The sequence below is a fragment of the Fusarium proliferatum genome (assembly GCF_900067095.1).
Source record: "Fusarium proliferatum ET1 genome assembly, contig: FPRO_scaffold003, whole genome shotgun sequence".
Taxonomy (NCBI): Eukaryota; Fungi; Ascomycota; class Sordariomycetes; order Hypocreales; family Nectriaceae; genus Fusarium; species Fusarium proliferatum.
The window spans coordinates 1,720,316-1,747,834 of record NW_022194792.1 but is presented as its reverse complement, the minus strand read 5'-3'; the positions used below and the strand labels follow the sequence as shown (position 1 = coordinate 1,747,834).

Genomic DNA, 27,519 nt, shown 5'->3' with positions numbered 1-27,519 from the left:
CAACTTGTCTCACAAGAGCTAAGCCACCACTTATAGCTCAGAGTGCAGGATACGGAGTGCATGTTCCAGCGTTCACATCCAATCATTTGAATCAGGCTGTAGCACTCGAGCGGTGAGCCAACAGGGCGCATTCTATGGCTATACGAGAGCATGGAACTAGCCATTTGATCAGAACTTTCACTGGTAATTGAACAGTTTCAGTGATGGCTTTCTCGCGGTTATTGGCGCCAGGTTGTCTCTTTGCAGCTAGACAAGTCAATTCAATCGTCTTCCAGTTTGCGAATGACCTTGATCAGTGACCAAACTCTACTCTAATCAGTACTCTAGAGATCTCACATTAGTTGGGCATGATTGTGGATAGTGGTTAAAGGCAAGGCTCTCATGACTGTGAATTTTTCTAGGAGATTCTCTGTTAGACTCTTAACCCGAACTTTTGCTCTGACACAGGTAGTCTGGGGGCTTGTGAACCTGATACTCTACAGAACATGTAGTGAAGAAGCATACCAAGCATCTGGTTGAAACCTAAAACTGATTCAAGGCCAGGGCGGCCATCAGGCATGTTAGAATGACTATAAATTGATCATTTGAGGGTAAATCTGTACACTCACTTGCGGCATAGCATCTTATGGAAAGAACTCAACTATAAGTAGTCGCATTCATAAAACCCCTTTTAGACTACCAAAGCCAATATGTGCGTCGAGAATTTCAAGGTCTGTTACTCTTGTGGCTATCGAAAGTCCCTCGGGTGGACCTATTGTGAGCCTTACTTACGATCAAGCCCATCGTCTCAAGCTATCGCCGACCTTGAATTCGAGCCCTCTATCTTGTGGCATCTTCCAACCGATCGCCCAGACATGACAGATAAGGTAGTTTCTCTATTTCTTGGGGACAAGTGCCCAAATCCAGAATGTCCGGAGAAAAAGAAGAAGAAAGAGGAACGAGAAGAGGGTGAATGTAGCACAGAGTAGCCTCCTTGTAAGCAACCTTTTTCTCTGATGCAGAGACTTATGAGACCTCTGATTCCTGTGGCAAATGTGATGAATGGATGTCAGTTATGCGAATACATTTCATAGTGATTAGTAGCCAAGATGGACGTGACGCATGTAGGGGAAATCTATAACTCTTCGACTTGAGCGCCAATTTCATTCATCAGTCACAGCATCGCAACATCAGAGAACATGACAAGATCAACATTCTACAATACGCAATAACACACAAACCACTTTTTTTTTGGAACCAGTTCTCTCACCTATCTTAATCCAAAATGTGCACCAAATATATAAAAATGTCTTGTATGCCATCATAAGCAGTTGATTAGGTGGAGCCAATGCGATCCCTATACTCTCTGGCTAGCACTTGGCTCAGATCCCGCCTCGACCGAACCTAGTGCCGCCCGGCATATTGAGACAGGTCTTCCAGAGATCGACGAGATGTCAATGGACTTTTTTACATCAACACCATGCCCCAACGAGGCATGCCCGAGTAGGAATTGAAGAAGCGAGGAGGAGAGCTAGATATAAGAAAGCATAGCAAGGGATTCCTACACTAGCTATAAATCCCCTGTAAATTCTTCAACTCTGTGAACTTCGAGCTTTGCTAGTAATTGTGAATGTCTGAGTTTGTTTCTTTAATTAGTTGTGGAACTTTCTCGGCAATACATCCATACTAGTAGCATTGTCACAGCGACCCTTGGGCTAGTCTAATTTGCCAGATGCCTACTCGTGAGTGACATAAAAAAATCACAAACCACAAGCATCTATGACTCAGTTTAAAATGTTCCAGCCCAAACAGCCCTTCGAGGGTCAAGAAGCAATAGAGGCCCGGCTAATCGAAACCAATGACGATGGTCTGACTTTTATATCATCACAATGCATCTCATTTGCAAAGGAACGACCTGATGATTTCATGAATTACTTGAGATATGCTTGGAAGCAAGATGGACCTACCATTCGGGAGGACAAAGACCTACTGAATGCATTACAAAAAGTCGAGGAACACGGCCAAGGGGCGAGACAGCTAGCCTGGTTTCATTATATCTTCCGTTCCCGAAGTTAGTGTACTTGCAGAATCGATATCTGCTTCCTAAAGAGAGTTTCAGGCTTCTCCTGTCAGAATACGAGATAACTGCGGGCGCTGGCCTTGAGTCCTGGACTGCCTTTTCGGATGACATCGGCCTTGTACATGACGATGATGCGATGTTTTATACCGATCTCCTGGCTGCTCTGAAGAGTCACAACGAAAATGGAGACGTGGGGTTCCCGCGACGAGTTTTGGAGCTATATCTTCTTATTCAAGCTGCTTGTGATATGAAAAGGGGGGAAGCTATGCAAAAAATGACGAGTTGAGAAAAGAAACAATCATATGTTATGTTTCCAGCTTATTGACGAGTATCCTCAGAGAATGGTTCATACAAGACTCTATGCTTATCACAGCAAAAGAATGGTGTCGATCGACTGAATGCTGCTTGGAGGTCCTCGCCGACATATCTAATGTCATAACAAGCCCGATTATACTTCCTCCCCCTAGGAGTTGGGATGCTTCTAATTTTGAACTTATAGCATTAGAGAAGTTCTACAAAGATATACTGCAGATTGACGATGGTTTCTTGAATGTAATTCTGAAAGAGCTTGATAAGAAGCCAGGCTTCCAACATTCAAAGCAGCTTTATGAGATGTTGAACAAGATGTGGCCCGGAAAACTTTCAGGGGACGATCGCGACCGACTCGGGTACGAAGCCATTCAACCGCATGGGAATGATGACTAACCAGAGCGCAGGGCGTATTTCAAATCAAACCAGTGTATCATTCTCTCTGCAGACGATACAGAACGGTACTCTCTAGTGACTGTAGTTGAGCACCTAAGCTCAACTGCACTGCGAACTTGTGGGATTCCTTCTCCGAGCTGCGGTCACTTTTCTCTGGCGTTCTGAGGGTGCCATCAACGGATATCGGCCGGGTCTATGATGAGCTCGTAAACGTCAAGCACTCGGTAACTATTTTTGGCCAGACAAAGGAAGCACAAGCAGTTAGACTACTTGTTGCTCTGAGTGACGATATCGACAAATATGGCCACTATCTCGATAAGAAAAAACTTCTTAAAAGCGATATCTTTCCAGTTACTGGAAAAGGCTGGTGTCCTAAGCTGTGCTCAGCCTCGGCTGAATTCTACATTATGGACAGAGAGGACTTCTACACTAACCTTCGCTACAAGGTTCCAGTCCTAAATATTTATTACACGACATTTTGGCTACTACAACCTTTCTTCGTTTGGGCAGGACTCGAGGACCGCTATCTCAAGAACCATGTCTCGATCCAGGCTCAGGGACGTCGCCATACATACATTCGCTGCGAGCAAAGGGACTGTTACGGTAGGCTACCAGTGGACTACATGTAAATACCAAACTAATACGTGTCACAGGCTCGCCGTTCATTACAGGAGTCCCCAGACACTAACGGCATTTGGGAGAAGCTCCTTAGCTCGAACCCTAGAGAAGACCAGAATACACTACCTTGGAGATAACAGCATATCCACAACTCTTAAGATAAAGAGTGCCGAGGATGCAAAGGTTATAGCGCCGTATCCAGATGTCGTTGTACTCAAAGATGATGATGGTTTGGAGATTTACCTCGAGAAAAGTTCAGCAGAAGTCGCAAGAGCAGTTCAACTCCCGGCGAGACTAGCAAAAATTAAAATTCTCATGACGGACCTCAAGGACGAGTCTAAGAGTATATGGCCCGTGGATCAAACAACGGTTGGCTTGATAAGGACGATCCTTATGACCAACAACCATAACCTACCGTCTATCAAGATGATTCTTGATGAAGAGGGCATAGTTGATGCAGACAAGCTACAAAATTCCGAATACATACTCGAGAATGAGTAAGCTCCGGAAGACCCATTTGATTGATAATTCTAACTGTCAGCTAGTCACGGAAGGCTGTCGAGACTGCTCTTCGATAGGAAGCCTGATCGACCGTCTGGCAATGATTTGAGTCGTCCAGATCAAAAGCCAAAGACTACTGAAGGGAAGGACCAGAACAATGATCTCACTCAGCAACTGAGTTCGTTGAGCTTGCAGGGGACGCAAGATGAAACAGAAACGTCTTGGAGTTCGGATTCAACGAAGGAAACTCTTGTATGAGGGAGCTTCGAAAAGTCCTTGCGGAGCCCATCACTTTCGTAGTTGTCATTTTTTAAATACATGTTGTTCTATCTGATGGATTCCTGCACCAGTCCAATACCTAACCTCAACGCCGCCGCTTCCTAGCAACATCATCGACTTGATCGACATCCTCCATGAGCTCGCTGTCTTTATCGAGCTTCGTCCACTTGTCCTTTCCATCAGGAATGTCAACCACTCTCTGCGTATAGAAAATGTGGCACCTTGACCTAGTTAGCCTATAATAACAGTGTTCTTTAGCGACATAACTTACTGTGGCTGGAAGTTCTCCCGTAGCTCAGGCGTGTCCAGATTCAAGAGCGTAGGGAACAAAAGAACCATATTCCGTCCTTCATCCATAATCCAGCTTCCGCACTCGGCACAGCCGACCTTGCAGGGAAGAACATGCTCGCTCTTCTTGGACGAAGTCTTGTAGAACCGAAGATTCTTGACACCGTTCTCAAAAGAGAGGTCTGTCTTTTTGAAGATGGCCGCCCACTGGAAAGGAGCACCTGAAACTTATTAGCCACTGACTATATAGTGTATCATCGAGTGGAGTACCGTGGATCTTCTTGCAGTCTATGCAATGGCAGTACTTGGACGCAAGTGGCTTGTCGCTGTTCAGCCAATACTGCACTCTACCGCAGTGGCACGAGCCATGAACTTTCTTTTCAAAGTTCTCTCGCTTTTCAGTGGCTTCATCGGGCCTTGTGTAGGGAGGTTGGGTTTCCCAATCATCGTGGTTGTCATGGGCGAATTCATGCTGATGCCCTTGCATATGCTTCTCGTCGTCGTCAGCGGCCATTGCGATAGATAGATATGAGAATTCTTGGCAACAATTGAATGGATTGGTACCTAGATCTAGATTTAAAATGATACGAGATCTGGGATTAACGAAAATCTGGGGTTTTGTAGAAACGGTCGCGTGCCCTTGATCGACGTGGCGCACGGTTGTCGTCATAGATATATCAAGATGACAAGTCCCCATCATGACCCTCATATTTTTTTGCTTCTCCCTCGATTTGATCATTCGCTAGGACCATTTCCTCCCTCGATCTATGCACTATTCAACATGTCATTGATCATCTCGGCCCACTTCCACGGTGAGCCGATCTCAGGGCTAGCCTCTGTGACACTGTTGTAGTACTTCCAGCCCATTACTCCTCCGATCCTCGGGTACCTGCTCACCAACTCTTTGAGACACGCGCGCAGCTTTGCTTCTTTTACGTGCCCGGAGCAATTGGCAGGGTTTGTCACCAGACCAATCACTACTTTTTCCTGTGGCCAGCCGCGCGCGATTATCGTGTCGTAGTCGTGTGTTTTGCTCATGTCACCCCAGCCGCAGTAGAATTGCGTGTTGTACCACGCGATTCGCGAGCCAAGTCCCTTTTCGAGTTCTTCCATGTTGAAGCCTCCGAGATTCTGCCTGTTAAGTAAAGCGGGCGCGACGGGCGCGAGGGTGATGAGGAAGGATTGTCCAAAGTCCGTCTTGAGGTGATCAATCAGGCGGACGACGCCTCCAAGCGACATGGCCTCTTCAATATCGAGATCCAGTCCATCGAAGCCTGCCCACGCGATCATCTTGCGCAGAGGCTGATACCATCTGTGAAAACCCTCTAGCGACCCGTCCATTTTGGTGTATGAGCCTTGAGCTGCGCCTCCGAGCATGCCGAGGACTTTTACACCGGCTGCTTGAAGCTGACGGACTTCATCCCAGAGAGGAATAAACTTATCTGCATCATACAGATCATCGTTGAGGGTGATGCGCTTAGGCGTGTTGAGATGAATGGCCGCGACAATGACGTGGGTGACTCCAGTGGCTGGGAGGATTGTTGGTTGAAGTGAGATGTATCTGTTGTCTTTGTATTGCGTCTGATGGTAAAATATGATTCTCTTATAAGGCTTCGGCTTCGAAGCAGGATCAGTGTGAGGAACGAGCATTGTGTTTGCGTAAGGCGCTTATACTTGTCAGAAGACGCGGTGCAGCGATGGCTTTTGGCGTAAGCGCTCTCCAAGTTCGGCAGTGTTGGTAGAGTCAAGCCACCCAAAATTGGAGTCTCTCATTGGCCTGGCAGGACATGAGCCGGATTTCAGAGTTCTCGAGCCACGTACTCCGTATATTGAGTTTGATAACTCAACTTCAGGGGCCACAAAAATTCTGACCTGAAATTAAGATAATGAAAATAACTGACCTACAGGTCTTTTGAGTTTATCGAAGGCTTGTCTAAGTCTGTCCATAACATAGGATGGAGATATTAAGTTTTCTTGCCTCCGTAGCCCATTCAGTCTCAACAAATAGATCAACTGTCAATACCTACAAATAGATATCTATAGTCGATCACGGCGGCAGTTTCTCGAGAACTACAAATTCCTTCGTCCGTCGGATAGTGATATACATATGTGAGGATTATTCCTGCCAGATAAGATACGTCGAATGCTCGACGACAAGACCCCTGATAAATGCCTATCTTTTACCTCAGCTCCATATTGTGGATAATCTCGGCTATGCTAACTCACGGGGACGTGTAGAAAACCTTACATGAACGCCGGGTGCCTAGTATTCCTTATCTTGTCGATCACGATATCGCCAAGGTTGGAGACATTTGTCTATCGCGGCGAATTCAACCCAATTTTCGACATATTTTCCAATTCTGAGAGACGAGCGTTTCGAAATTATACATTCAAAGATTGGCTAGAATGCTTTAATACCAATTTATGTGTTGCTAGGTTAGATGTCGCGTCAATGATCAAAGTTCAACCCCTCTCAAAGTTAACAACATTGATGCTACATGACCCCACTATCCCCAACTCAAGTCTTGCCAGCTTCCCTATTAAGCTAATCTCTTCTGTGCCAAGACATCTTTTTCCTGTTGATTTCCCCCGAAGTCATGCTTAAATCTATGCTAGTTCTCTGATGCCTGACGATCTTTTGATTCTGAGGGGAATTCGAGCACGGAAGCAAGAAGTAGAGCCGTACGTAATGAGCTACCTCTTTAGGAACCAGCCTCTGACCATGCAGCCTATAAAAGCACACATTTCCCTCGTCGATCAACTTCTGCAGGAGTATCCAGCTTTTAGATCTTCAAAATGCTGGCAAAGACAGTCTTGTTCGGTATCTCGGCCGTCTCGGCCGTCAATGCCTTTCAGTATGGCCACAACCACGTAACCGTCCGAAAAGATATTCCATTGATTGCAGCAAATTTCAAGGATGTCGATGTCGATCTTTATTCGCCGGCTTTCCTCGACCCTGGGAGTCGGCAGACAGGTTTCAAAAATGGAACCCAAGGGCCGACCTCTCACGAAGATATGGGTACGCATAAATCGAACCGCGTCGATAAACCCATGCTGACAACATGCAGAGGCCTACATGGAAAGCATTGCTTCAAAAAACGACTATATGACCTACCAAACAGCAAACTTTACATCCGAAGAACTAAGATCGTTCCCATTTGTCAAGCTCTCGTCTTCAAAGGGCCCAAAGACTTCAGACAAGGTCCGAGTTTGGGTTCAAGGCGCTGTACACGGCAACGAACCAGCTGGTGATCAATCCCTCCTCGCTCTGCTTGGCAAGTTCGACAAAGATCCTAAATGGGCGTCGAAGATTCTCAAGAACCTTGATATTGTCATCTTGCCTCGGTATAACCCTGATGGTGTTTACTACTTCCAGCGCGTACTCGCTACGAATTTTGATCCAAACCGCGATCATACTAAGCTTGCACGACAGCAGACTCGTGATATCAAGCAACTGTTCAACGAGTTTGCTCCACATGTTGCCATTGATATGCATGAGTACGGTTCATCAGGTCGATACGGTAACTACGTTCAAGCTTCTGACGGCTTATTCTCCGCTGCGAAAAACCTGAATATCAACAAGAATATTCGAGAACTCTCTGAGAAGCTGTTTGCCAAGAACATTGGAGATGCTATGGTCAAGGCTGGGCTGAGATGGGAGCCTTATGTGACTGGTAGCACTAGCACTGACCCTAGTTACGTGCCCAAGTAAGTCTCCTGATTTTTGTTTTAATTCCCTGTCAGCTGACTGGCCATAGGTTCGACGAAGCTGGCTCTGATGCCAAGATTGGTCGCAACGCAATGGGTCTCACTCAATCCATCACATTCCTGATCGAGATGCGAGGAATTGGCCTAGCAGACCAAGAATTCCAACGTCGAACTGCTGCTGGCTTGACCATGGCTAGCTCCATCATCGAAACTGCTTCCAACAACGCCCAGAAGGTCTTCAAGACCGTCGAGGGTGGTATCAAGGATTTCATCAAGTCCAAGGAACCTATTGTCATCACCGACTCGACAAACTATAGCACACGGATGTTCCAGATGATTGATTACACCAACGGCTCAATCGTCAAAGTTCCGGTTCAGTTTGCGTCTACTACACCAACTACCGCGAACCTAACTCGCTCTCGACCAGAATCTTACCTTATCCCTGTTGCTTGGGCAGATGTCGCTAAGCGTCTTGAGGTTTCTGGTCTTGAAGTCGAGACTCTTAGTAAGCCCTGGAGCGGTACAGTTGAAGCATTGAATATTACATCTTCGGAGCTCAGCAGTTCGTACTACGAGGGAGCTGTGCTTGCTACTGTTACGACTGAAACCAAGAAACGACAGCTTACTCTGCCGGCTGGTAGCTTTCTAGTCAGCACCAGGCAGAAAAACGCGGGGCTGGCTCTCAATGCTCTGGAGCCTGAGAATATTGATTCTTATGCTAGCTTCAACATTATTCCTCTTGAAGTTGGAGATGAGTACCCTATCTTTAGGGTTGTTAAGGGTTAGAGAAGGATATAAGTCTGACAATAATTCGATTCTCCTTACACAGAAACTTATATAAAGCCTTTAAACATGTCAAACCAAGTATAAATAATCACATTGGGGGTATTTCTCCAGATTTATGGTCACGTCAACGATAACATCAGTCTGAGGATCAGTATTCCAGAAATTCGAGAATCGTCCCAAATACATCGCTGAAATTCCTTTACACCTTCGTCCTTCAGAAAACAATGGAATTTCTTCAAAGATATGGAATTTACTCTTCCCAACTTTATGAATGGATATCTATTGGATGTAGGTTCTGCCCAGTATTGACACGGCATTCGGTATCTTTTGCCGACCCCCGTATCTAGCCTCGACTACCCTTCACCAGGCCAAAATACTACTATTCCAAATTCAGAAGGCCGATGGAGACGATGATGCCGTGCAACGGTTGTAAGGTCATTTATCAATAGTTATCATGAACTTTCGTGTCATTGGGTACGTCTCCTCACTTTTGTTTCCTCTTTGGGATGCAGCTATCTCGAGGACGATAGCTGGGTACGGAGAGTGGCTTATACATATCACCCGATATCGCCAACTCTGTATTCTCAACTCATTCACCTAATTTATGTACGTTGATATTCACAATGAGGCTTCTTACCCGGCAAACAGCATATACGATTGCAAGAACGGCCTTTCGCAGTAAGACACCAGTATCCAACTTCAGACGTGCTAGTGTTTCAACACTTCACGCCAAGATCAACAGCCCGCCTCCGAGAATCCTCAAAAGTCAAGGATGTTGGCTGGAAACAGACCAAGGCGATCGAATCTTGGATGCATCTTCAGGTGCCGCTGTTGTTTCGATCGGACATAATGAATCACGAGTGAAGGATGCCATTGCTACTCAACTGGACCAGGTAGCATACTGCTACAATCCATTCTTCACGACAGAGGCAGCAGAGAACATTTCTGGCTTCTTGACTGAGTCTACCAATGGGGCTATGTCCAAGGTTTTCATCGTTAGCTCAGGTACCCATTTTGTCTAATACGTAATTCAGCTGTCTCTGACAAGAATTCTAGGCACTGAAGCTGTTGAAGCAGCTTTAAAAATCGCTCGTCAGTATTTCACAGAGTTACCAACCCCGCAGCCATCCCGGACAAAGTTCATTGCTCGCAAGCAATCGTATCACGGAAACACGCTTGGATCTTTGGCGGTAGGAGGTCATAAAGCCCGACGTGGCGTGTACGAACCAATTCTTGCAACTAATGTGTCTCATGTTTCTCCATGCTACTCGTATCGAGAGATGAAAGCAGACGAAACAGAACAGCAATATGTTCAACGTCTAGCTAAAGAGCTAGATGACGAGTTTCAGCGTGTCGGCCCTGATACTGTTTGTGCATTTATCGCTGAAACAGTGTCTGGAACATCATTGGGCTGTGCGCCTCCAGTACCTGGGTACTTCAAAGCTATCAAAGAAGTATGTGATCGCCACGGTGCTCTTCTGATTATGGATGAAGTCATGTCTGGAATGGGAAGAACGGGCACTCTACATGCTTGGGAGCCGGAGGGCGTGGTGCCTGATCTACAGACTGTGGCCAAAGGACTGGGAGCTGGCTATATGCCAGTGGGAGCCTTGCTTGTCGGTAACAAGGTTGCAGATGCTCTGGCCAATGGTTCAGGAGCTTTCTCTCACAGTCAGACTTACCAGGGCCACCCTGTTGCTTGTGCAGCCGCTTATGCTGTGCAGACTGTTATGAAAGAAGATAACATGCTGCAGAATGTGCAAAATATGGGCAAATTGCTAGGTGACAAGCTTAAGGAAAGACTAGGAGGTCACAAGAATGTGGGAGATGTCCGTGGACGAGGACTTTACTGGGGTGTAAGTTTAACTATCGATAATGAAAGGCATTGCTAACCGTGTCCAGTTGGAATTTGTTCGGGATAAGGAGACAAAGGAGCCTTTTGATCTGAGTGAACAAGTCGCTGGAAAGCTGCACAAGGCTGGGTTGGGAGCCGACCATGGTATTTCATTGATTCCATCTACTGGCTGCCTGGACGGTGTTCGAGGAGATATGGTGATCGTCTCTCCTCCTTTCACAATCACGAAGGAGGAGATCGAGTTGCTGGTTGACAAGGTCGAGAAAGTAGTCATTTCTGTCCTGGGATCATAGATAATTGCATTACGAAGCTATTCATCGAACAATCACATTATAAAAGCCTGCGTCGGTCCACCAAGCAAACTCGTCCATCGAATCGAAGACTGTGACGCCCAAATCTCCTTAACTTGGTCAATAGCCCTCAACAAATTCCAACACCCAGTGGTATTATGCAGTTTGACGAGCTTATCCAAAAAGAACTCTCTGTGATCCGGCGTCGAGCTCTCAGCTGCTACGATAAAGTATGGCCAAGCTAGGAGATGTCTTCCCACGATATCGACGTAAGCGTCGACTTGGCCGAGTGATTGTTTAAATCTCTCGATCATAGGCACGGTCTCTGAGGGCGGGGGGTTAAAGATGGCGCGTTGGACGTAGATGTCGCAGGCCCATGTTGTCAAAGAGGCGAGTTGAGAGAGGAGGTCTTTTAGTTCGGGGTGGAAGCGGTCGCACCATGTTATGAATTCGAGACAGGCTTGTTGCTGAGCTTGAATGAAATGAACGCCGTTGGTTTCGTTGAAGAGAGATTCTCCAAACAGGCAGACTCTGGGAAATGTTAGTGTTTGTTGGTCACTTGTCCTCGTGGGCATCCTTACCTTAGTATCTGCATTTGCAGAAACCTCCTGAGATCAGAGGTTCCTTCACCCACATTCTTCGCAAGTGCGTTAACAACCACTCGCAGCGAGCCATAGATAAGTCTGAAGTTATCACTTCCGCTTATCATCTCCCGAATATGCAGTAGAAGCAACGCAGTGAGTGCAGAGTCATCATCTTGCGGTGCACACTGATGAGACCGCATGATGAGTTCCCGTACAAGAGATCCATAAGCCGCGGGGTCCAGTGATATTGCAGTGCCGTTTTGTAACGAGAGATGCTGTTCGACTACCAAAAGAACTGCTTTTCGGACTAAAGGATCTGTTTCTGCTCTTGGTAAGACGAGATCACGATAGCCGTTAAACCCCATGTTTATTACAGCGATCAGTTGAGCAATGTTGTTTGAGACTATTGGCTGTTAGATGATGTCAAGGATAGTGAAGAGGGACTTACAATAGCCAAGACAGAACCTGGACTTTGGGTCAACGTGATCTAAGCCCCAGTCTATCGATATTGGTACATGATTTGAGACGACCAAATCTTGTATCTCATGCTCTTCCTCAGTTGTATTATCAATTTCAACTGGGTATTGCTCGACAGTCTCATAGCCACTTGCACGAAAAGGATCATTCTGTCTCTTGCAACTTGAGACTGACGCTGACGCCGTTCTCACAGAATTGGCTTCTACGCCATCAATAATAGGCAACGATTTGCCAACAAACTTTCCACGGGCAGCAATGCCGTCGTTGAAGCGGTATCGTAGACCTAGTCCACTGCACTTGATGCCTTTGGCGGAACATTTGCCACATGTTGGCTCTGTCCGATCACAGTCTATGCGCCGGCGAGAGCATTGATAGCATCCTGGCAAGTCAGTTAGCCCCTACTGGCTGAGTAAATATGGATCAAGGATATAATTACCTCTGACTTTGGGCCTTTTCTTCACTTTGTCCGACTTCGGAGGCGTTGCGGAGGGCATTGAGTTGAGTTCCGGGTGTTGCGGGGACACGGTGCTCTGCGTGATGCGTCGATGAACCACGATATCACGCCTGTCAGTCAAAGACAATGACACTCGCAGGATCTAGCTGAGCTATAATGGGATTGTAATGAGTGTGAGGAAGCAATTGATGAAGAAGTCTGGTATCGCAATCAGCAAATTATCGTTATCGCGTCGAGATACCAACGAGATGCTCTTTCGAGTTAGTGCCTGTCATTCGCCCTGGCGTACAGGGCGGGGTAAGCTATCCCCTTGTAGGAAATTCGACACGAAGATCGAATCGCCATTGATAAGTTGATAACTGAGGCATTGAGAATTGATAAGTACTAAGGTTTATCGACAGTGGATAGACTGGCTATTCGTTAAGCATGCATGTCCTAGGGCAGTAGTTTCTTGCGTGACTTTGGACAGGCAGTCTTCCTCATGCGGGAAAGAAAAGACCAGAGTCAATAAGTCTTCCTGTTGAGAAGAAGACAAATTGCTTGAGCCTGTTGAGATGGAAAATATAAGAGTTGACTCAAACAGATTCTTCTTGACGGGTTGTAGGAAGAGGCAGCCAATCTGGTTGGTATTGTTTAGCTGGCGGCTTCTCAAGGAGAGTATCACAGAATCAACAACCACCAAAGCTTCACGAGTTGGCTTTCATGAGAAATAAAGAGCTTGATCGTATACTAAATGCCAGCGTAGATGAAGAGGAATGGTCTACGAAATGGCTTCTAGGTGCTATACTACCTTATGGGGGAATCCCAAATCTGTCATTTGATAGCTGAGATCTCGCTATTATGGCTTCATCGACCTCCTCGCCACCCAAAACTGCGCATTGTACGCACTCTTCGTCAAAGCCTTATTGTTGAACCCATAAACAGCTTCCATACTTCTAAGCGTCCTCCCCTCAAACGTCAACGGACCGCAACTCTCATCTGTATCAAGATACTCAAACCCCATCGCCTCAGTGACCTGAACAATCTCCTCCAACGTCAACTGCACAAACGGCCCAGTTCCATAGAGCAACGGCCCAAGGTTCACCCAGTGTCCACCTGGTTTCAGAACCTTTTTTATGGTGTCGATATAACTCATCAAGTTGCGGGCTGTGTCGATGAAGAAGTATGTTACTATTATGTCGTAGTAGTGCGTCTTGTCGTTGAATACAGTGGTGAAGTCGCCTTCGGTAAGGACTACGGATGTTGAGTTGAGGGCTGTGTCGGGAAAGGTAAGTTTGCGAATCATGTCTGATTCTGTGGCGTGGTGGGACCAGCCGTCGATGAAAGGGTGGAATGAGTGGGTGTTTTGAGCGCGGTTGGCTTCGATGAAACGGTAGGCGATGTTCATATACATAGACCATTCGTTCACGGTCACCTCGAATCCTGGGTATTGTTAGCACTGAGGCATCGTATTTGAGTGACAGGCTCAAGTGCGGTGATTTGCTGTATTTTCAGGGAAACCTTACCTCCAAGTCTCGCGATATCATGTCCAAGACGTCCTAGTCCCGATCCAGGAACAAGAATCTTGACCGGGTTTTCCTCATCTCTCATAGGAAACAACCCCTGAAGCGTTTTCACAAGGCAAGCAAAAGTCTCCTTCCTTTCAGACTCTCCCTCTTCTGTCCAGTCTCGTACATAATGCTTCAGAGCTTGAGATACGGAAATCTTATCCGCAAGCCTCCCTGAAGACTGTGCGGCACTGATATGCCTTTGGAGCTCCTCCTCATCAATGCCATAAAATTTCATGGCATTTTGAACTATGGCATCACAGAGCTCCTGGTTCTTCCTCAGAAGAGCGTCTATGCGTGTGAACTTCTTGGAATAATTGACTTGATGCTCTAGTAACTTTATTCATATTAGACTTCGAATGCACACGTGAGCATAACAGACTCACAGATCTTTGAGCTCGAGAGGCATGTTTATAGAGACCCTCAAAGCGATCAACTTCGGCTTTCTGACGCTCATGGTACCTCCTATATCCATACAATGCATCCAGCAACCGATGTCTTGGGTGCTGAGCGTTCCAGTTCCCCCATCCTATCGCCATGCTCTTGTCGAGCTTCTTCTTGGCTTCGACATGACGAGGGGTATCAGGGTTACAAGAGAACTGCTCTAGTGAAGTGACAACAGACCCGGACTGTGATTCACGGGTTAGCTGGGGGAATGTGGTTGTCGCGGTGAGCATTCTCTTGCGCAGTTTGTATGCAGCGACGAGGAGGAATAGTAGGAGACAGACCAGGTTGGGGATGGAGGCGAGATCAGGGTTGTTTTGTTCCAAGGCATCTACCTTGATGTTCTCGTCTGCAGCTGTGCATAACGGCGCGAACAGGAGGGTAAGGGCCAAATGTGGCTTCATAGTGAAGTGCGGCGCAATAGAGGGGTAAGGAAAGGATGTGCATTCACGTTGAATGAAGAGAGTTTCGAGGTTACCAAGGTTATGGTTGGTCACGACAGCGCATACCCATCCCAAGTACCTACCAGCCCGTTTTACAGACTTTTTATTCCCGTAGGTTGTCGAGGAACAAAAAATAAGAGTTGCCTGATTCGTTTCTTGGCCTGGTAGTCTCAAAGTGGATACCATTATTAGTTAGCGGTCGTTGGTGGGGTCTTCCAGGGGATCCAGTTTTTAAGGTGAGGACCTTGATGGGCATTGCCAAGAGAAGCCTCACGATGAGTTACAGGGACCCGACATCGACGACAGGGACTTGGAGGTCTCTTTGATCGTGATCCTTTAGGCTATAGAGACGTTATATTTACTGGTGTGAGAAGTTTGACTGGTTGAAATCGAGATTAGAGGGTGATGAGTACCTGAATGGCATACCTCCACTGACTTGCACTTACACGAGCATGTTGGATGCATCTTGACAGACGGTGACCAACGGTTCAGCCGTCATCTCAAAGCCCAAGTGAGTGATCCAGTTCGAGGACAATACGCCCCAGCAGTCTCTATAGAGCTCCCAATACCCCCACGCGCCGACAATGGATCTCCCAATGCGTCCATTATTCCCTCCTCGAGAGCCCGTTCCTTGCTAGTCCAACACTTGCATCCTACGAACCTCGCAAGTGGCAAGGCAATTCTCTTGGCAGAGCCTGTGAATCACTCTCACTCTTATTGCAAGGGATATAAAAATTTCCTCTCCCGCCTGTATCTCACCTCGACAACCTCTCGCTCACATCAACATCGACATCTCTCACAAGCATCCAAGATGAAGACTACCACTTTCGCCGTCGCCGTTCTCGGCCTCTTTCCTGCCATCATGGCTCAGGCTCCTTCGCCTACTGAGTCTGTTGGTTGTGAACCTCATGGTGATCACTGGCACTGCGAGGCTGCTCGTACTGATGCTGTTGCTGCTACCTCTGAGGCTGAGCATGATCACGACCATGATGATCCTACTGGCACTGGTTCTCTTGCTGCTTCTCCTACTGAGTCTGTCGGCTGCGAGCCTCACGGAGATCACTGTATGTCCCTCACTCCTTTCACTGTACCCGCTTATTGACATATCTAGGGCACTGCGAGGGCCCTCGATCTACCCTTGCGACTGAGGCCAAGGCCACTGAGTCCGAGCATGACCACGACCACACTGGTGCTACTGGCACTGGTTCTCTTGCTCCTTCTCCTACTGAATCTACCGGCTGTGAGCCCCATGGTGACCACTGGCACTGCGAGGCTGCCCGCACTGGCATTGAGGCCAAGGCTACCGAGTCTGAGCATGATCACGACGACGCCACTGGCTCTGGCTCTCTCGCCCCCTCTCCCACCGAGTCCGTTGGCTGCGAACCCCACGGCGACCACTGTACGTTTCTCCTCACCACGATCTTGCAATCACATACTGACTATCCCAGGGCACTGCGATGGTCCCGCTACCGCTGCTGCAGACAGCACTCCTACTTCCAGCAACTCAGCTGCTGTCACCGACAACGCTGCCATTGGACCAATGATCCCCCTGGCTGGTATGGTCGCCGCTGCTGTTTTCGCTCTTTAAATTGTGAGGTTGAGAATGGATGATCTGGGGATAGTGGTGTCGAGCCCTGGATTGACGCAGTGGAGGATAGAAAGACACACTTCATGTAAACTTTGTTTCTTGATGGACCGGAAGCGGCTTGACTACTGGTCTAAAGATGGGACGTAGATATGTTCATTAATCACGACTTTTACTTGACCTTGCTTTGAGGTTGTTGTGTTATGAATGAGTGTCGAGTGGCTTGCATGACTGGTCTCCTCAAATGAAGAAGAGCCAGTCTGATTCTACAGATGCCCTCTCTGGATGCATTCCAAGTTTTTCACTGTATATTAGCGTAATTATTGCCAGCCCTCTTATGATGTCGGCGTAATTGACAGCTGAGCCTCACTCAACCCTAACCTCCACCTTCGTCCTCACCTTCACGTCACACGTCAAAACAACCTCCTCAATAGCGCCGCACCCAAAATTACCCATAAACATAACCTTGTTTTCCTCTACCCCTTCCCTGCATATCCATTCAAAATTTCCCCGAGAAACCGATCACATCACGTCAAAAATCTCTCAGCTCCAGCAAACGGGGACTTGGCCCACGCCCATCAAGGTTCTCAGCCCACCACCACCGACATCAAGTTAGCCGTGGGGAATAAACACCGCGGTCTTTTGGGTAAATGGGAAAATCTCTGCTCCCTACCTTACCTAGTGAGTAACCTTGTTTGCAAGCTTACTTGTCCGCGGTATCAAATCGGGTTGTTGGCTTTCAACGGTGCAGTTTTAGTTTGAGGCAGGAGGATCCACGGTCTGGCCGATTGCCACTCTTGTCCTGTCCCTCTACCGCAATATGGATCTCTTCTGTAAAAGGAAGGCTTCTCTTAGACATCCAGGTCATCTCAAAGTCGCCCCACGGTTCTTTTTGCTCGCTGCCAAGAGCCCTGCTGGAGTTTCACTGACAAACAGAGGACCTTGATGTTCACCTCATCCCCCACGCTAAGTGAGGTCGCCTCTCCCAGTACCTATACATAATAAGCTTAAACATCCAGAGTTGATTTGTTCTTCCAGCATCACTCAACTCATATGCAAATCTCCATCATGGCTCGTGTCAAGAGTTTCTTCGAGAGCCGTCGTGCCACTATGATCGCTGGGTCTCTCCTCTTCGTCGTCGCTGTCTCTGCGACGGCGAACCCAGGGGCTGTCAAGAGACAGGCGTCTGCTACTGCGACCAAGACTGGTATTGACTTTGAGAGCTTGACGGGCTGTCATATGCATGGTCCTACTCAGTCAGTGCCTCCTTTATCGCTATCGCAAGATATACTGACAATTCAGGTTCTGTATGGATGGCTCAGACGAGTATCAGATTGTTCTCGAGGCTACCATGACTAAGGATCCTCCTACTTCGTACACAGATTGTCACAGCCACGGTTCAGACACGTATGTTCTTTATTCTTATCATTCTGGCGCCGCTGACTGGTCAGATACTGCATGAATCCCAACGGCGGAGAAGTCCAAGTCCTCGTGGAAGGTGCTACAGCCACTACCAAGGCCGCCAAAGAAACTGCTGCTGCGAAGAATGATGAGATCACTGCCGTGTCAGATTGCCACATGCGCGAGGCTTCTCTGTAGGTTCGCTCTTCCACTATTAGTAGAACATTCGTGCCTAACAAGACCAGCTACTGCGTGGGCCCCAGCTCATCAGAGTACTACGTCCAAACTACCATCACCAACACCGAGGAGTATCCCGCCCAACTCACGAGCTGCCACAGCCATGGCGAAGAAACGTACGTTACTCTTCGACGCTGCTAACTCCTACTAACAATTTTAGTTACTGCATGTCCGACGATGGCGAAGCTCCCATCCTCCCAGCCGAAGATGTCGAATCCGGTAAAGCAGACCCTCAGCAAGAACATTGCCATTTCCACGCCGGCGTCGAGTTCGTAGCCCCTTCTTCCATTCGCAGCCTTGACTAACTTGCGACAGGCACTGCGTTGGCGGTGGCTCCGAAGAGAGCGGTACGCGAGACTGCGGTCGTAAAGACAGAGACTACAAGATTGGCATTCGCATAGGAATGTTGTTCGTCGTTCTGGTCGCCAGCGCCGTTGGTGTCTTTGGACCGATCCTCATGTCGACGTTTGTTCCCGTGCGATCCAACCTTGTCCTCACGATTCTCAAGCAATTCGGTACTGGAATTATTATCTCCACTGCTTTTGTTCACGTACGTTTATCTACTCCCCTTGGAGACAATAATTGACCGTTGAAGTTGTTCACCCATGCGTCCATGATGTTTGGTAACGAATGTCTGGGCGAGCTGCAATACGAAGCTACCACTGCTGCTATCGTCATGGCTGGTCTCTTCATTTCGTTCCTTATCGAGTTCTGTGTTCAGCGCGCTATGCGATGGCAGTTGACCAAGAAGACCGAAACCGACTCGGCTTACTTGTCGCCCAAGGCTATCGAGAAAGCCGAGATGGCCAACATTAGCATCATGGAAGCTGGTATCATCTTCCACTCGATTCGTACGTCCATCACCCTCTTGCTATGTACCCCAACTAACGTCTCAGTCATCGGAATCACACTTGTTGTAGCAGGAGACTCCTTCTTCATCACCCTCTCAATCGTCATCATCTTCCACCAGCTTTTTGAAGGTATCGCCCTCGGTACACGAATCGCCTCGCTTGGCTATGGTCATATACCGGTCGCCCTAAGTCACTCTCACTCGCACTCTACACCACCTCCAACCGTTGAACGAACTGGAACATCTACCGTACCTCTGTGGAAGAAACTCGTCCTTGCTTCTGGCTTCGCCATCGTCACCCCCATCGGCATGGCCATTGGTATCGGTGTTCTGAACGTCTTCAACGGAAACGACCCTGCTACCTTGATCGCGATTGGCACTCTGGATGCTTTGTCCGCTGGCATCCTTGTCTGGGTTGGTCTGGTTGAGATGTGGGCTCATGACTGGATGCTGGGAGGTGAACTCACCGATGCTAGCCTCCTTACTACGCTTTTGGCTCTATTTGGTTTGGTTTGCGGCATGGTTCTCATGAGCTTGCTTGGAAAGTGGGCTTAAACGGTCGGTCGTTAGAATACATGGAGATCGCGATGCGACACCAGTGACGTCCATCGCAGTAGTCAAGAAGATCACTCATTAGAGATATAGAAACAAGCCGCATACACATACAGTATACAGCAATCAATTCTCCTGTATACTTTGTCGCTCCCTGGGAGCTTAGTGACTTATAATTTCCGGCGTTCCTCACAAGTGATGTACGGAATGGGTTCAATGAACCCAATTCTCAGCGCCTTATACTCTGCCGTGATCACGTCTCATCCTCCATTATCCCAAGTTCAACCTTCTCTCTAGTCTCTCTTTGCGCGCGCAGCTTGGATCTTCTTGGTCAAGCTTCCGATGCCAAAGAAGATGCCAATAACCGTCTCGTTCACCCAATTAGGCAAACACGACAGAATCCAAGTCTTGGTCGCCATCCCTCCTGCGTAGAACCAATCAGGTGTACCCCCAATCAACCCGCCCAGATATCCCTCACCCTTCAACGCGGCGGTCACCAACTTCTCCGCATACCTCTCCGTTGGCATCGTGGCCGTTCGCTGACTGAACGTCAATCGTCGCTGGAAAAAGTCATTGATGGGCATGTACAGAGAGTTGGGCGGTAGAGATCGATGTGTCCGGCTGGCGATGTTGGACCGCACTGTTCCGGTGACTGCGACCATGACTCGCACGTTGAAGGGCTTGAGTTCAAGGCGGATAGCTCGGGACCAGACGTTGATGGCGCCCTTAGTGGAGGAGTAGATGGCGCCGAAGATGTAAGGGACGAGGGTGGATGTGCTGGAGATGTTGATGATAAGACCACGGGCTTCAATGAGGAGAGGCGCAAAGGTTGAAACCATCTGGATTGGACCAAAGACATTGACCTCGTATGTTTGGCGAACATCGTCAAGATCTGTGTCAATGGAGGGGATGGTGTGAGTTCGGCCACTGGGAAAGTCAGTTTGCGCCATATACTGAGTGTATTGGGTGACCTTACGCATTGTTCACGAGAATGTCGAGACGGCCACCAGTGAGTTCGGAGACCTTCTCTTTGCACTCTTCAATACTCTTGGCGGAGGTGATCTCAAGAGGCAAGACACTGACGCCAGGCTTTTCGAGATCCTTGATCATGTCTGTGTTTCGCACCGTCGCAATGACATGGCAGCCTGTGAGAGTGAGTTAGTACTCAATCGACATGTCCCCAATCATCCGACTCACCCTGACGATGAAACTCATTAACAAGAGAATGGCCGATACCTCCAGGCGAGCATCTGCTCTCATCAGCTTCAATCCTCAACAAATCTAGAGGTCAATTGCTTTACCCAGTGATAAGAACGTAAGTTTTTCTTTCGGCCATTTTGCTGACAATTTCCCAAATCTGACAGAGGATGTAAGTTGATTCGTTGAAGGTGAGCACTACTACAAGTGAATACTCGTGGTGTTGAAGCTTGCGATTGAGGTCTATTGAAGCTCTTAAAGTAAAGTGAAAACATGTGAAATTGGTCCGAGCTGTTTCCCCATTGCCGAGACCTGTGGTGGATCACGATTTGGGACGTTTCAACCACTGAGGATTGACCTGGTTTCGCTGCCCGCGGGCTCGCGTTGGGAATTGAGAGTGTCACTGTACGATTATCGAGTGCGAATGCGAGTGTCTATCTTGATCTAATGACTTGAGTTGAGCAGTGAACTCAGCCTCAGGGCTTTTATCCATTCCCCTTTGTATCTATGGTTGATGGGGAGATAGTTCTTTGGCTTTGAAGCGGGGAACATGTTGCCTCGTATGTGCGTCTGAATGCTACCCTGTACTCTACAATACATGCAAAGATGCGCATCATTTACTCACAACCTCTGATTCAAAGGGTTGAACATGATTTTCACATACAACTTTCATAGTCTTATCTAAAAAGTCTTAGAAAAGGTCTCGGTGTCAATAAAAGTGGAAGCTGAGACATCTTCAAGCTCAAGATGAAGGTCTCAATGCCAACTTCCTTGGATAGATTGAAGGATCATCGGTGGGATACAAAGGACGGCGACGGAACAACCTGAGGCAGCCGAGGTTCCTTGAAGGATCAGATCGTGTGACCAGGCTGAAGTATTGGAAATTGTCAAGATCTAGATTACGTAGTCGGCAGTGCCAGGAATATGTGTATATAAACACCAATTCAGCTTGTGCCCAGGGAAACACTTGATCTTGCACGAACCCATCACCAAACGGGAGCTTTGTCGAACTTGTCGGATAAAGACCCTTCAGACCATTTCGTCAGAACATTTTGATACAAAATGGTGCCGACGAAGGCTCCCAGCTCAAACCCACCATGCAATGACAGCAAAAAGAGGAAATGCAGACCAAGTGCCGACCAGGAGCCGCATCTTGTTAAAACAGCACCGGAATGAACGGGGACGGCAAGATATCATACGACGAAAATGAACTTCGCTTCCCGTTTCTTCGGTCGGCAACAACAAACTTTAGCTGGATTGTGATAATCTTCATTTAACGCCTGCACTACAGAGCATTAGGCTTCAAACCTTATCGCGTAAGAAAGGAGGCAGACTTGGGGGCCGGACCTTGAGAAGTCAACAGGCAACGACGACGTTTCGAGGATTGACCAGAACCCCGAGGCTGGTGCAAAAAAGAATGAACGGCTGGATGCCTAGGCTGAGTCCTTGCGCCAACTTGTCCTATCATTCACAGACTACAAATGGTCTTGTGATGCGAGATAAATATACACTGGTAGTTCTGGGGCAGTAGTCTGTAGTGTAACCATGAAGAGAGGATCTCTTATCACAGGAAGCCTCTCATTGACCATCGACTGCGACAGAGACTGCCGCAATCGTGACAAATTCGAACAATCACTTCATCAAAGAACAAAACATGGTGAAACCGTCAAATATCTACGCTAAATGGCAACCGATATGATACATCCTGTACCGTCCAAACTCCACGAGGCTATAACCTCATTCATACCCATCCAGAACCATTATTCCTTCATTCTTTTGTAATCCATTAATCCCTCCAGCCCGATGATATTGACGAATGCGACGAACTCAATCGCGACCTATTTCCCCGGGGATCAACAGGCGTAGAATCCGCCTCAACCGCCGTCCCCGTCCCGTCCATCTCATAAACAGGCGCTGGCTCAGGAGGCAGTTCCACCGGCTCAGGAGGTTTATAGAATCCCGCGTTCGGATCCGGTGTCCCCATTGCTTGCTGCGGCGAACCCGCTGCTGACCACGCTGGTTTCGGCTCGGTAGGTTGATAGGGTGAACCGTCGCGGTTCTCGTAGTTGGGCAGCATGGGGTGCGATTCCTCGGCGTTCTTCCTACGGCGCTGCATCCAGAACCACACCAGGAGGCCTACTACCGCTGCACCACCAACTGCTGCACCAACGGCTACTCCCGCTGTGGCGCCCGTTGACAACCCCGTATCGTCGTTGTTCTCCGCGCTCGTCGTAGTAGCAGCAGCTGTGTCTTTCGTGGTACTCGCCGAATCGGTCGCCGTCGCAGAAGCAGTCGAAGAGGTAGCCGCATCAGTAGTAGTACTCGCACTCGCACCCTTCTCCGCCGCCTCCTGATACTCCTGCTTGGTAACCTTCATCGGCGTCTGCGAATTGGAGCACGCCTCGTTCATGGTATCGTACGTCTCGTCCACATCGCCCGGCGACTGCTTGCCGATGCACGCAGCGGAGCCGAGGATGAAGTCATTGTTGTAGTTGCCAAGACCGCAGAGGCAGTAGTTCAGCTCCTTGCTGTCAGCGCCAGTGCAAGAGGCGTCGTCGGCGGCCTGGGAGAGACATTTCTGCGCGCCCTTGGGGTAGAAGTCGAAATTGTTGTCGAGAGCCAATGAAGGCGATAGGAGGAGGAGGAGCGTGAACCAACGCGACGCCATGTTTGATGCCAATTGGGCTGGATGCGTGTTGGTTGGTGATTCTTTGGACAGCCCCCTTCAGAAGACGGGAACCCGGTTTTCAGCTGAAAAAGCCACCCAGCCGGGCTAATTATGCAAAACAATTGCTGATTGATCAATCATTCAAAAGCCGAGACAGATAATTACTTGGAGAGACAAAAAATCAACAGTTCCCAGCTCGTACTGTAGCGAATGACAGGGGAAAAAAATGAAACAAGATAACGACTGGTGATGTTTTGATTTAGTTAAATGTTCGAATGTGATGATGCAGAAAAGAGGAGAAGGGAGGGAAAAACAGGGGGCAGAAGAAGACGGAACCGGGTTCTGGGGGGGTTTTTAGCGTCTAAATTATCGGAACCTCCAAAAACTATGACGGAATTAGTGGAATAGCACTGCGACTATGAGCTGTTTGGTTTGGTCTGATTTAATTACCTTGGTCGATCCTTCAGTCAGCACCAAACCCATCTCAGCATCAGGTGTGATCAGCAATCGAGGATTGACCCTCCCAAGCCCCATCCGATCATGGCGCAGTACGTCGTCTAGAGGGAGTCCTGATTGGTGACTTTCGGGCTAATTTTAGGGTGAACCAGCCGGATATCCATCAGCTGGGGGCTCTGTGGCTTGTGTCGATGTCGGTTTCATGACAGAAGATTTGAGTGTGAGAAGCAAAACAATGTCAGTCGTGGTTGATAAATGGATGATATACTTATCCGTGGCAAGAATATTTATCATCTGAACTGATCATCAGTCACAGCCCTACGGAACATCAAGGCTTGGCAAAAGCTTAGACTACGTACGTGAGGCGATCTCCAACGGTAACGTTGACTCCGTAGGATCCCAATCAATCAGCCTTACCTTTTCTCTGAGCTGAGCTGGCATGTGGGTTTCTATGCACCCACCAGGATATTGCTTGACTCTCACAAACAAGGGTATCATTCTTCTACATACATTTCTCCATTTTTAAAATACACCCAAATTCCATATCTCACTTCCGCCCCGCCCGTCATCTCACCAGTCTTACAATCGACTGAACACCTTGCCAAAAATCTCACGAGCCTTCAATAGGTTCAGCAGACATATCCGCTCGTTGTCCAGATGAGCCGAGTCGCTTGACTGTCCGCAAGGCAGATGCGCTGCAGGAGCTCCAAATTCCTTCTCCAAGAATCTGATCGCTGGGATGGATCCACCCTCGCGGATGTAGAGCGGCTTACGGGGTTTGCCAAGCTTGGTCTTGACTGACAGAACTTCTTCCTCCTTGGACTTTTCTGCCTTTTCGGACTCTGGTGTAGCTTCACCTGATGAGGGCGACGTTTCGAAACACTCATCCCATGTCTCCAGGATGGCCTTCTCCAGTGTCTGGAAAATAGCATTGGTAGGGTCTCCAAGCCATGGTTCAGCTCTGTTGTCGACATTGATGGTGAGTTTGTTCTGTGACTCAAGCTGTGAAAACTCATTCTCAAGGAACTTGACGAGGGCTTCAATCACGTTGCCCACTTCTTGTCCTGGCACCATACGCAGGCTGATGTGGGAACTGGCATGACTGCTTACTAGACTTCCATCAGGACCAGAAACCTTGTATCGGTGGAGCGTCAGATTGGGCTCGCGCCACCTTGCCATAAGCGACTGTTTGAGCCTCTCCTCGGGGCCCTTTTCAGGATTACTGCGGATCAGGATCTGGGCAATATCGTCGTAGCGCGCTTCCTCTTCAGGTGTCACTGGAAGAATGCCATCGTAAAAGCCGGGAATCTGTACCCGGTTGCTAGGGCCCTTGAGCTTGCCAAGGATCTGAGTGAGATCTGAAAGAGGCTCATTCATCATGTAGGAACCGTCGACGCCCGAGTGGATATCTGGACGAGGCGCATCAACACACACAGTGGTGTGCAAAACACCACGTAGACCGTACGTCAAGCACGGGACTTCGTCGTCTAACCAGTAACTGTTGGCAAGCAGGATGTAATCCACTTCGCCGATCAACTCTTTGTTCTTTTTGACAGCTTCCTCAAAACCTAACGATCCAAACTCTTCCTCGCCCTCGATGAGGAAGATGACATCGTTCTCCAGTTGCTGATTCTCCATCAAATCAGTCACTGCATACAGCGCAGCGATGATGGGGCCCTTGTTGTCACTGACACCACGACCATACAGGTAACCGTTAGTGCCTTGCATAGTGAATGGATCAGTCTCCCATTTGCCTTTGCGGCTGTCGGCAGCGACGACATCATAATGGCCGTAGAAGAGAATTCGCTTCCGTCTCTCAGCAGCCTCCTTCTTGGCCGAGAAATGGGCGTAGACGACAGGGTTATGGTGCTTCTCGGTGCTGAGTAGCTCAACATGACCACCGAGACGTTTGAACAGCGCACCGAGGTACGTAGCTCCCTTGCGACAGTCTTCCGCAAACTCGGGGCGAGAGGACACGGTCTTGTATGACACAAATTCTCGCAATGACGACAGTAAGAGGTTGTCCGAATCCTGTGATACTTCTTTCTCTTTACTGCTGCACTTATCGGTGTCTATTGACCAAATCGAGATATTGTCATCGTTGGCACCGGTGATAAAGTATTGCTTGTTCTTGTAGTTCGTGACAGCCGATGCGAGGACCTTGCCCTGATGAGCTTCCCACCTTAGGAGGCACTGATACTTCTGAGGAACGGTTCCAGAGGAGGCGTGTTGGTATTTACCGTAGTGGGTGGTACTGTATTTCTGGAAACTGTTAGTCAAAAGTTGTGCATGGTCTACAAGAGTACTCACGCTGGCCCAACCATTAGTTGCGGCAGTCCACAAATATCCCCAGCCCATTTGTATTGACATGATATCGCAGTCGTGAGCCTTGATAACCCTCAATCGCTGCGCAGTATCAAGATCCCACAGTTCAACGATACCGTCAAGCTTTCCAGCGTACAGAAAAGAGCTGTCAAGTGCCAGAGATAGGACAGACTCGCCGTCGTCAGAGCCCAGTGTCATAATCTCTTGGATACCACCGCTAAGCTCCTCGTCATCCTCAACAGTATGCCCAAGACTCCAAAGCTTGATTGTACCGTCACCCGCACCAGAGATCAGGACATCATCGTCTGTCCCAACATCGACTGTTGGCCCCTTGGCCATGAGCATACAGTACACATACCCATAGTGGGCAAAGTTTTTAACGCAGCCTGCATGCATCTCGAGAACAGTGTGTGCTTTGGGTATTAATCCCCATCGATCGTCGTTTCGTCGAGGCGTACTTGCGCCGCCACCAACAGCTTTGGAGTCGAAGAAGCGATGATTTCGTCGATCAGGATGCTGCTGTGACTCGGGGGACACACGAGCTGTAACGTCGTTGAGGCCAACCCATTGAATGGTGGCGTTTTGTGCACCGAGGTATAATGTCTCATGTTGGGGGCTGTATGCAGTACAAAAGATATCGCCGACATCGTAGGAGCCGTAAATTTCGTAAAGTCGAGTCAAGGTGCTTGGATCCCAGACATTGATGATGGGGTCTCCAGCGCTGGAAAACAGGAGTGACGCATCGGGCGACAACGATAAGGATAGGACACTACGCTTGTGGGCTTGGACACGGCGGACCTGTCGGAACGTGTCGAGAGACCATGCTACAATCTCTCCGTCTTGTGTACCGGCGTAGATGGTCTCATGCTGTGGACTCACGGCGAGAGCGAGGACGGTGCTTGTATGGGACAAAGAATGGACGAGGTCGGGGCTTGTGGCAGGATCTTCAGGGGCTTCGAGGGGTGAGAGAATCGGAGACGAGGGACCTGGTGACATTGTCGGTGATACCGTCCGTGAAGGCATCGTGAGTGTGTCTGGAAGCTGCTTGTTAGCTTGGAGGTCAGAGCAGCGGTGGAGGATCTCGAGGGAGGGGCAGACAGGGGTTTCGTCTCGAGGAAAGAGATGGCGTGGTAATCGATTGCTTGCGAAAAGACAAAAAACAATGAGGAAATGCGTGTTTGACGCAAGACACGCACTCTTGGTTATCACC

General features: G+C 48.5%; 12 protein-coding genes across 12 annotated transcripts; 5 read left to right on the top strand and 7 right to left on the bottom strand.

The window, feature by feature from the left end:
- Nucleotides 1–1,773: 1,773 nt before the first annotated feature.
- FPRO_06487 (uncharacterized protein) lies at nt 1,774–4,141 on the top strand (the record flags this gene model as incomplete). Its single annotated transcript, XM_031228593.1, has 6 exons — nt 1,774–2,050; nt 2,559–2,727; nt 2,776–2,798; nt 2,855–3,389; nt 3,418–3,879; nt 3,928–4,141. 6 exons carry the CDS (start codon nt 1,774–1,776, stop codon nt 4,139–4,141), a joined length of 1,680 nt encoding a protein of 559 aa, XP_031078915.1.
- Nucleotides 4,142–4,247: 106 nt separating this feature from the next.
- Nucleotides 4,248–4,964, bottom strand: FPRO_06488 (uncharacterized protein; the record flags this gene model as incomplete). Its single annotated transcript, XM_031228592.1, has 3 exons — nt 4,248–4,383; nt 4,434–4,671; nt 4,721–4,964. 3 exons carry the CDS (start codon nt 4,962–4,964, stop codon nt 4,248–4,250), a joined length of 618 nt encoding a protein of 205 aa, XP_031078914.1.
- Nucleotides 4,965–5,215: 251 nt separating this feature from the next.
- FPRO_06489 (uncharacterized protein) lies at nt 5,216–6,100 on the bottom strand (the record flags this gene model as incomplete). Its single annotated transcript, XM_031228591.1, has 1 exon — nt 5,216–6,100. The coding sequence occupies one exon, from the start codon at nt 6,098–6,100 to the stop codon at nt 5,216–5,218; it is 885 nt and encodes a 294-aa protein (XP_031078913.1).
- A 1,146-nt stretch (nt 6,101–7,246) lies between these two features.
- On the top strand, nt 7,247–8,944 carry FPRO_06490 (uncharacterized protein; the record flags this gene model as incomplete). Its single annotated transcript, XM_031228590.1, has 3 exons — nt 7,247–7,469; nt 7,519–8,158; nt 8,209–8,944. The coding sequence occupies 3 exons, from the start codon at nt 7,247–7,249 to the stop codon at nt 8,942–8,944; spliced, it is 1,599 nt and encodes a 532-aa protein (XP_031078912.1).
- Nucleotides 8,945–9,567: 623 nt separating this feature from the next.
- FPRO_06491 (uncharacterized protein) lies at nt 9,568–11,092 on the top strand (the record flags this gene model as incomplete). The annotated part of the gene is made up of 3 exons (XM_031228589.1): nt 9,568–9,949; nt 10,001–10,800; nt 10,847–11,092. The coding sequence occupies 3 exons, from the start codon at nt 9,568–9,570 to the stop codon at nt 11,090–11,092; spliced, it is 1,428 nt and encodes a 475-aa protein (XP_031078911.1).
- Nucleotides 11,093–11,124: 32 nt separating this feature from the next.
- Nucleotides 11,125–12,644, bottom strand: FPRO_06492 (uncharacterized protein; the record flags this gene model as incomplete). The annotated part of the gene is made up of 4 exons (XM_031228588.1): nt 11,125–11,620; nt 11,671–12,076; nt 12,122–12,529; nt 12,587–12,644. The coding sequence occupies 4 exons, from the start codon at nt 12,642–12,644 to the stop codon at nt 11,125–11,127; spliced, it is 1,368 nt and encodes a 455-aa protein (XP_031078910.1).
- Nucleotides 12,645–13,442: 798 nt separating this feature from the next.
- On the bottom strand, nt 13,443–14,999 carry FPRO_06493 (uncharacterized protein; the record flags this gene model as incomplete). Its single annotated transcript, XM_031228587.1, has 3 exons — nt 13,443–14,026; nt 14,110–14,488; nt 14,538–14,999. 3 exons carry the CDS (start codon nt 14,997–14,999, stop codon nt 13,443–13,445), a joined length of 1,425 nt encoding a protein of 474 aa, XP_031078909.1.
- Nucleotides 15,000–15,849: 850 nt separating this feature from the next.
- Nucleotides 15,850–16,626, top strand: FPRO_06494 (uncharacterized protein; the record flags this gene model as incomplete). Its single annotated transcript, XM_031228586.1, has 3 exons — nt 15,850–16,102; nt 16,150–16,437; nt 16,487–16,626. The coding sequence occupies 3 exons, from the start codon at nt 15,850–15,852 to the stop codon at nt 16,624–16,626; spliced, it is 681 nt and encodes a 226-aa protein (XP_031078908.1).
- A 1,065-nt stretch (nt 16,627–17,691) lies between these two features.
- FPRO_06495 (uncharacterized protein) lies at nt 17,692–19,666 on the top strand (the record flags this gene model as incomplete). Its single annotated transcript, XM_031228585.1, has 8 exons — nt 17,692–17,879; nt 17,926–18,030; nt 18,075–18,218; nt 18,270–18,377; nt 18,422–18,529; nt 18,577–18,811; nt 18,857–19,112; nt 19,158–19,666. The coding sequence occupies 8 exons, from the start codon at nt 17,692–17,694 to the stop codon at nt 19,664–19,666; spliced, it is 1,653 nt and encodes a 550-aa protein (XP_031078907.1).
- A 290-nt stretch (nt 19,667–19,956) lies between these two features.
- On the bottom strand, nt 19,957–20,999 carry FPRO_06496 (uncharacterized protein; the record flags this gene model as incomplete). Its single annotated transcript, XM_031228584.1, has 4 exons — nt 19,957–20,590; nt 20,640–20,808; nt 20,861–20,913; nt 20,965–20,999. 4 exons carry the CDS (start codon nt 20,997–20,999, stop codon nt 19,957–19,959), a joined length of 891 nt encoding a protein of 296 aa, XP_031078906.1.
- A 1,647-nt stretch (nt 21,000–22,646) lies between these two features.
- Nucleotides 22,647–23,528, bottom strand: FPRO_06497 (uncharacterized protein; the record flags this gene model as incomplete). Its single annotated transcript, XM_031228582.1, has 1 exon — nt 22,647–23,528. The coding sequence occupies one exon, from the start codon at nt 23,526–23,528 to the stop codon at nt 22,647–22,649; it is 882 nt and encodes a 293-aa protein (XP_031078905.1).
- A 1,035-nt stretch (nt 23,529–24,563) lies between these two features.
- On the bottom strand, nt 24,564–27,305 carry FPRO_06498 (uncharacterized protein; the record flags this gene model as incomplete). Its single annotated transcript, XM_031228581.1, has 2 exons — nt 24,564–26,246; nt 26,295–27,305. The coding sequence occupies 2 exons, from the start codon at nt 27,303–27,305 to the stop codon at nt 24,564–24,566; spliced, it is 2,694 nt and encodes an 897-aa protein (XP_031078904.1).
- Between the last annotated feature and the right edge of the window lie 214 nt (nt 27,306–27,519).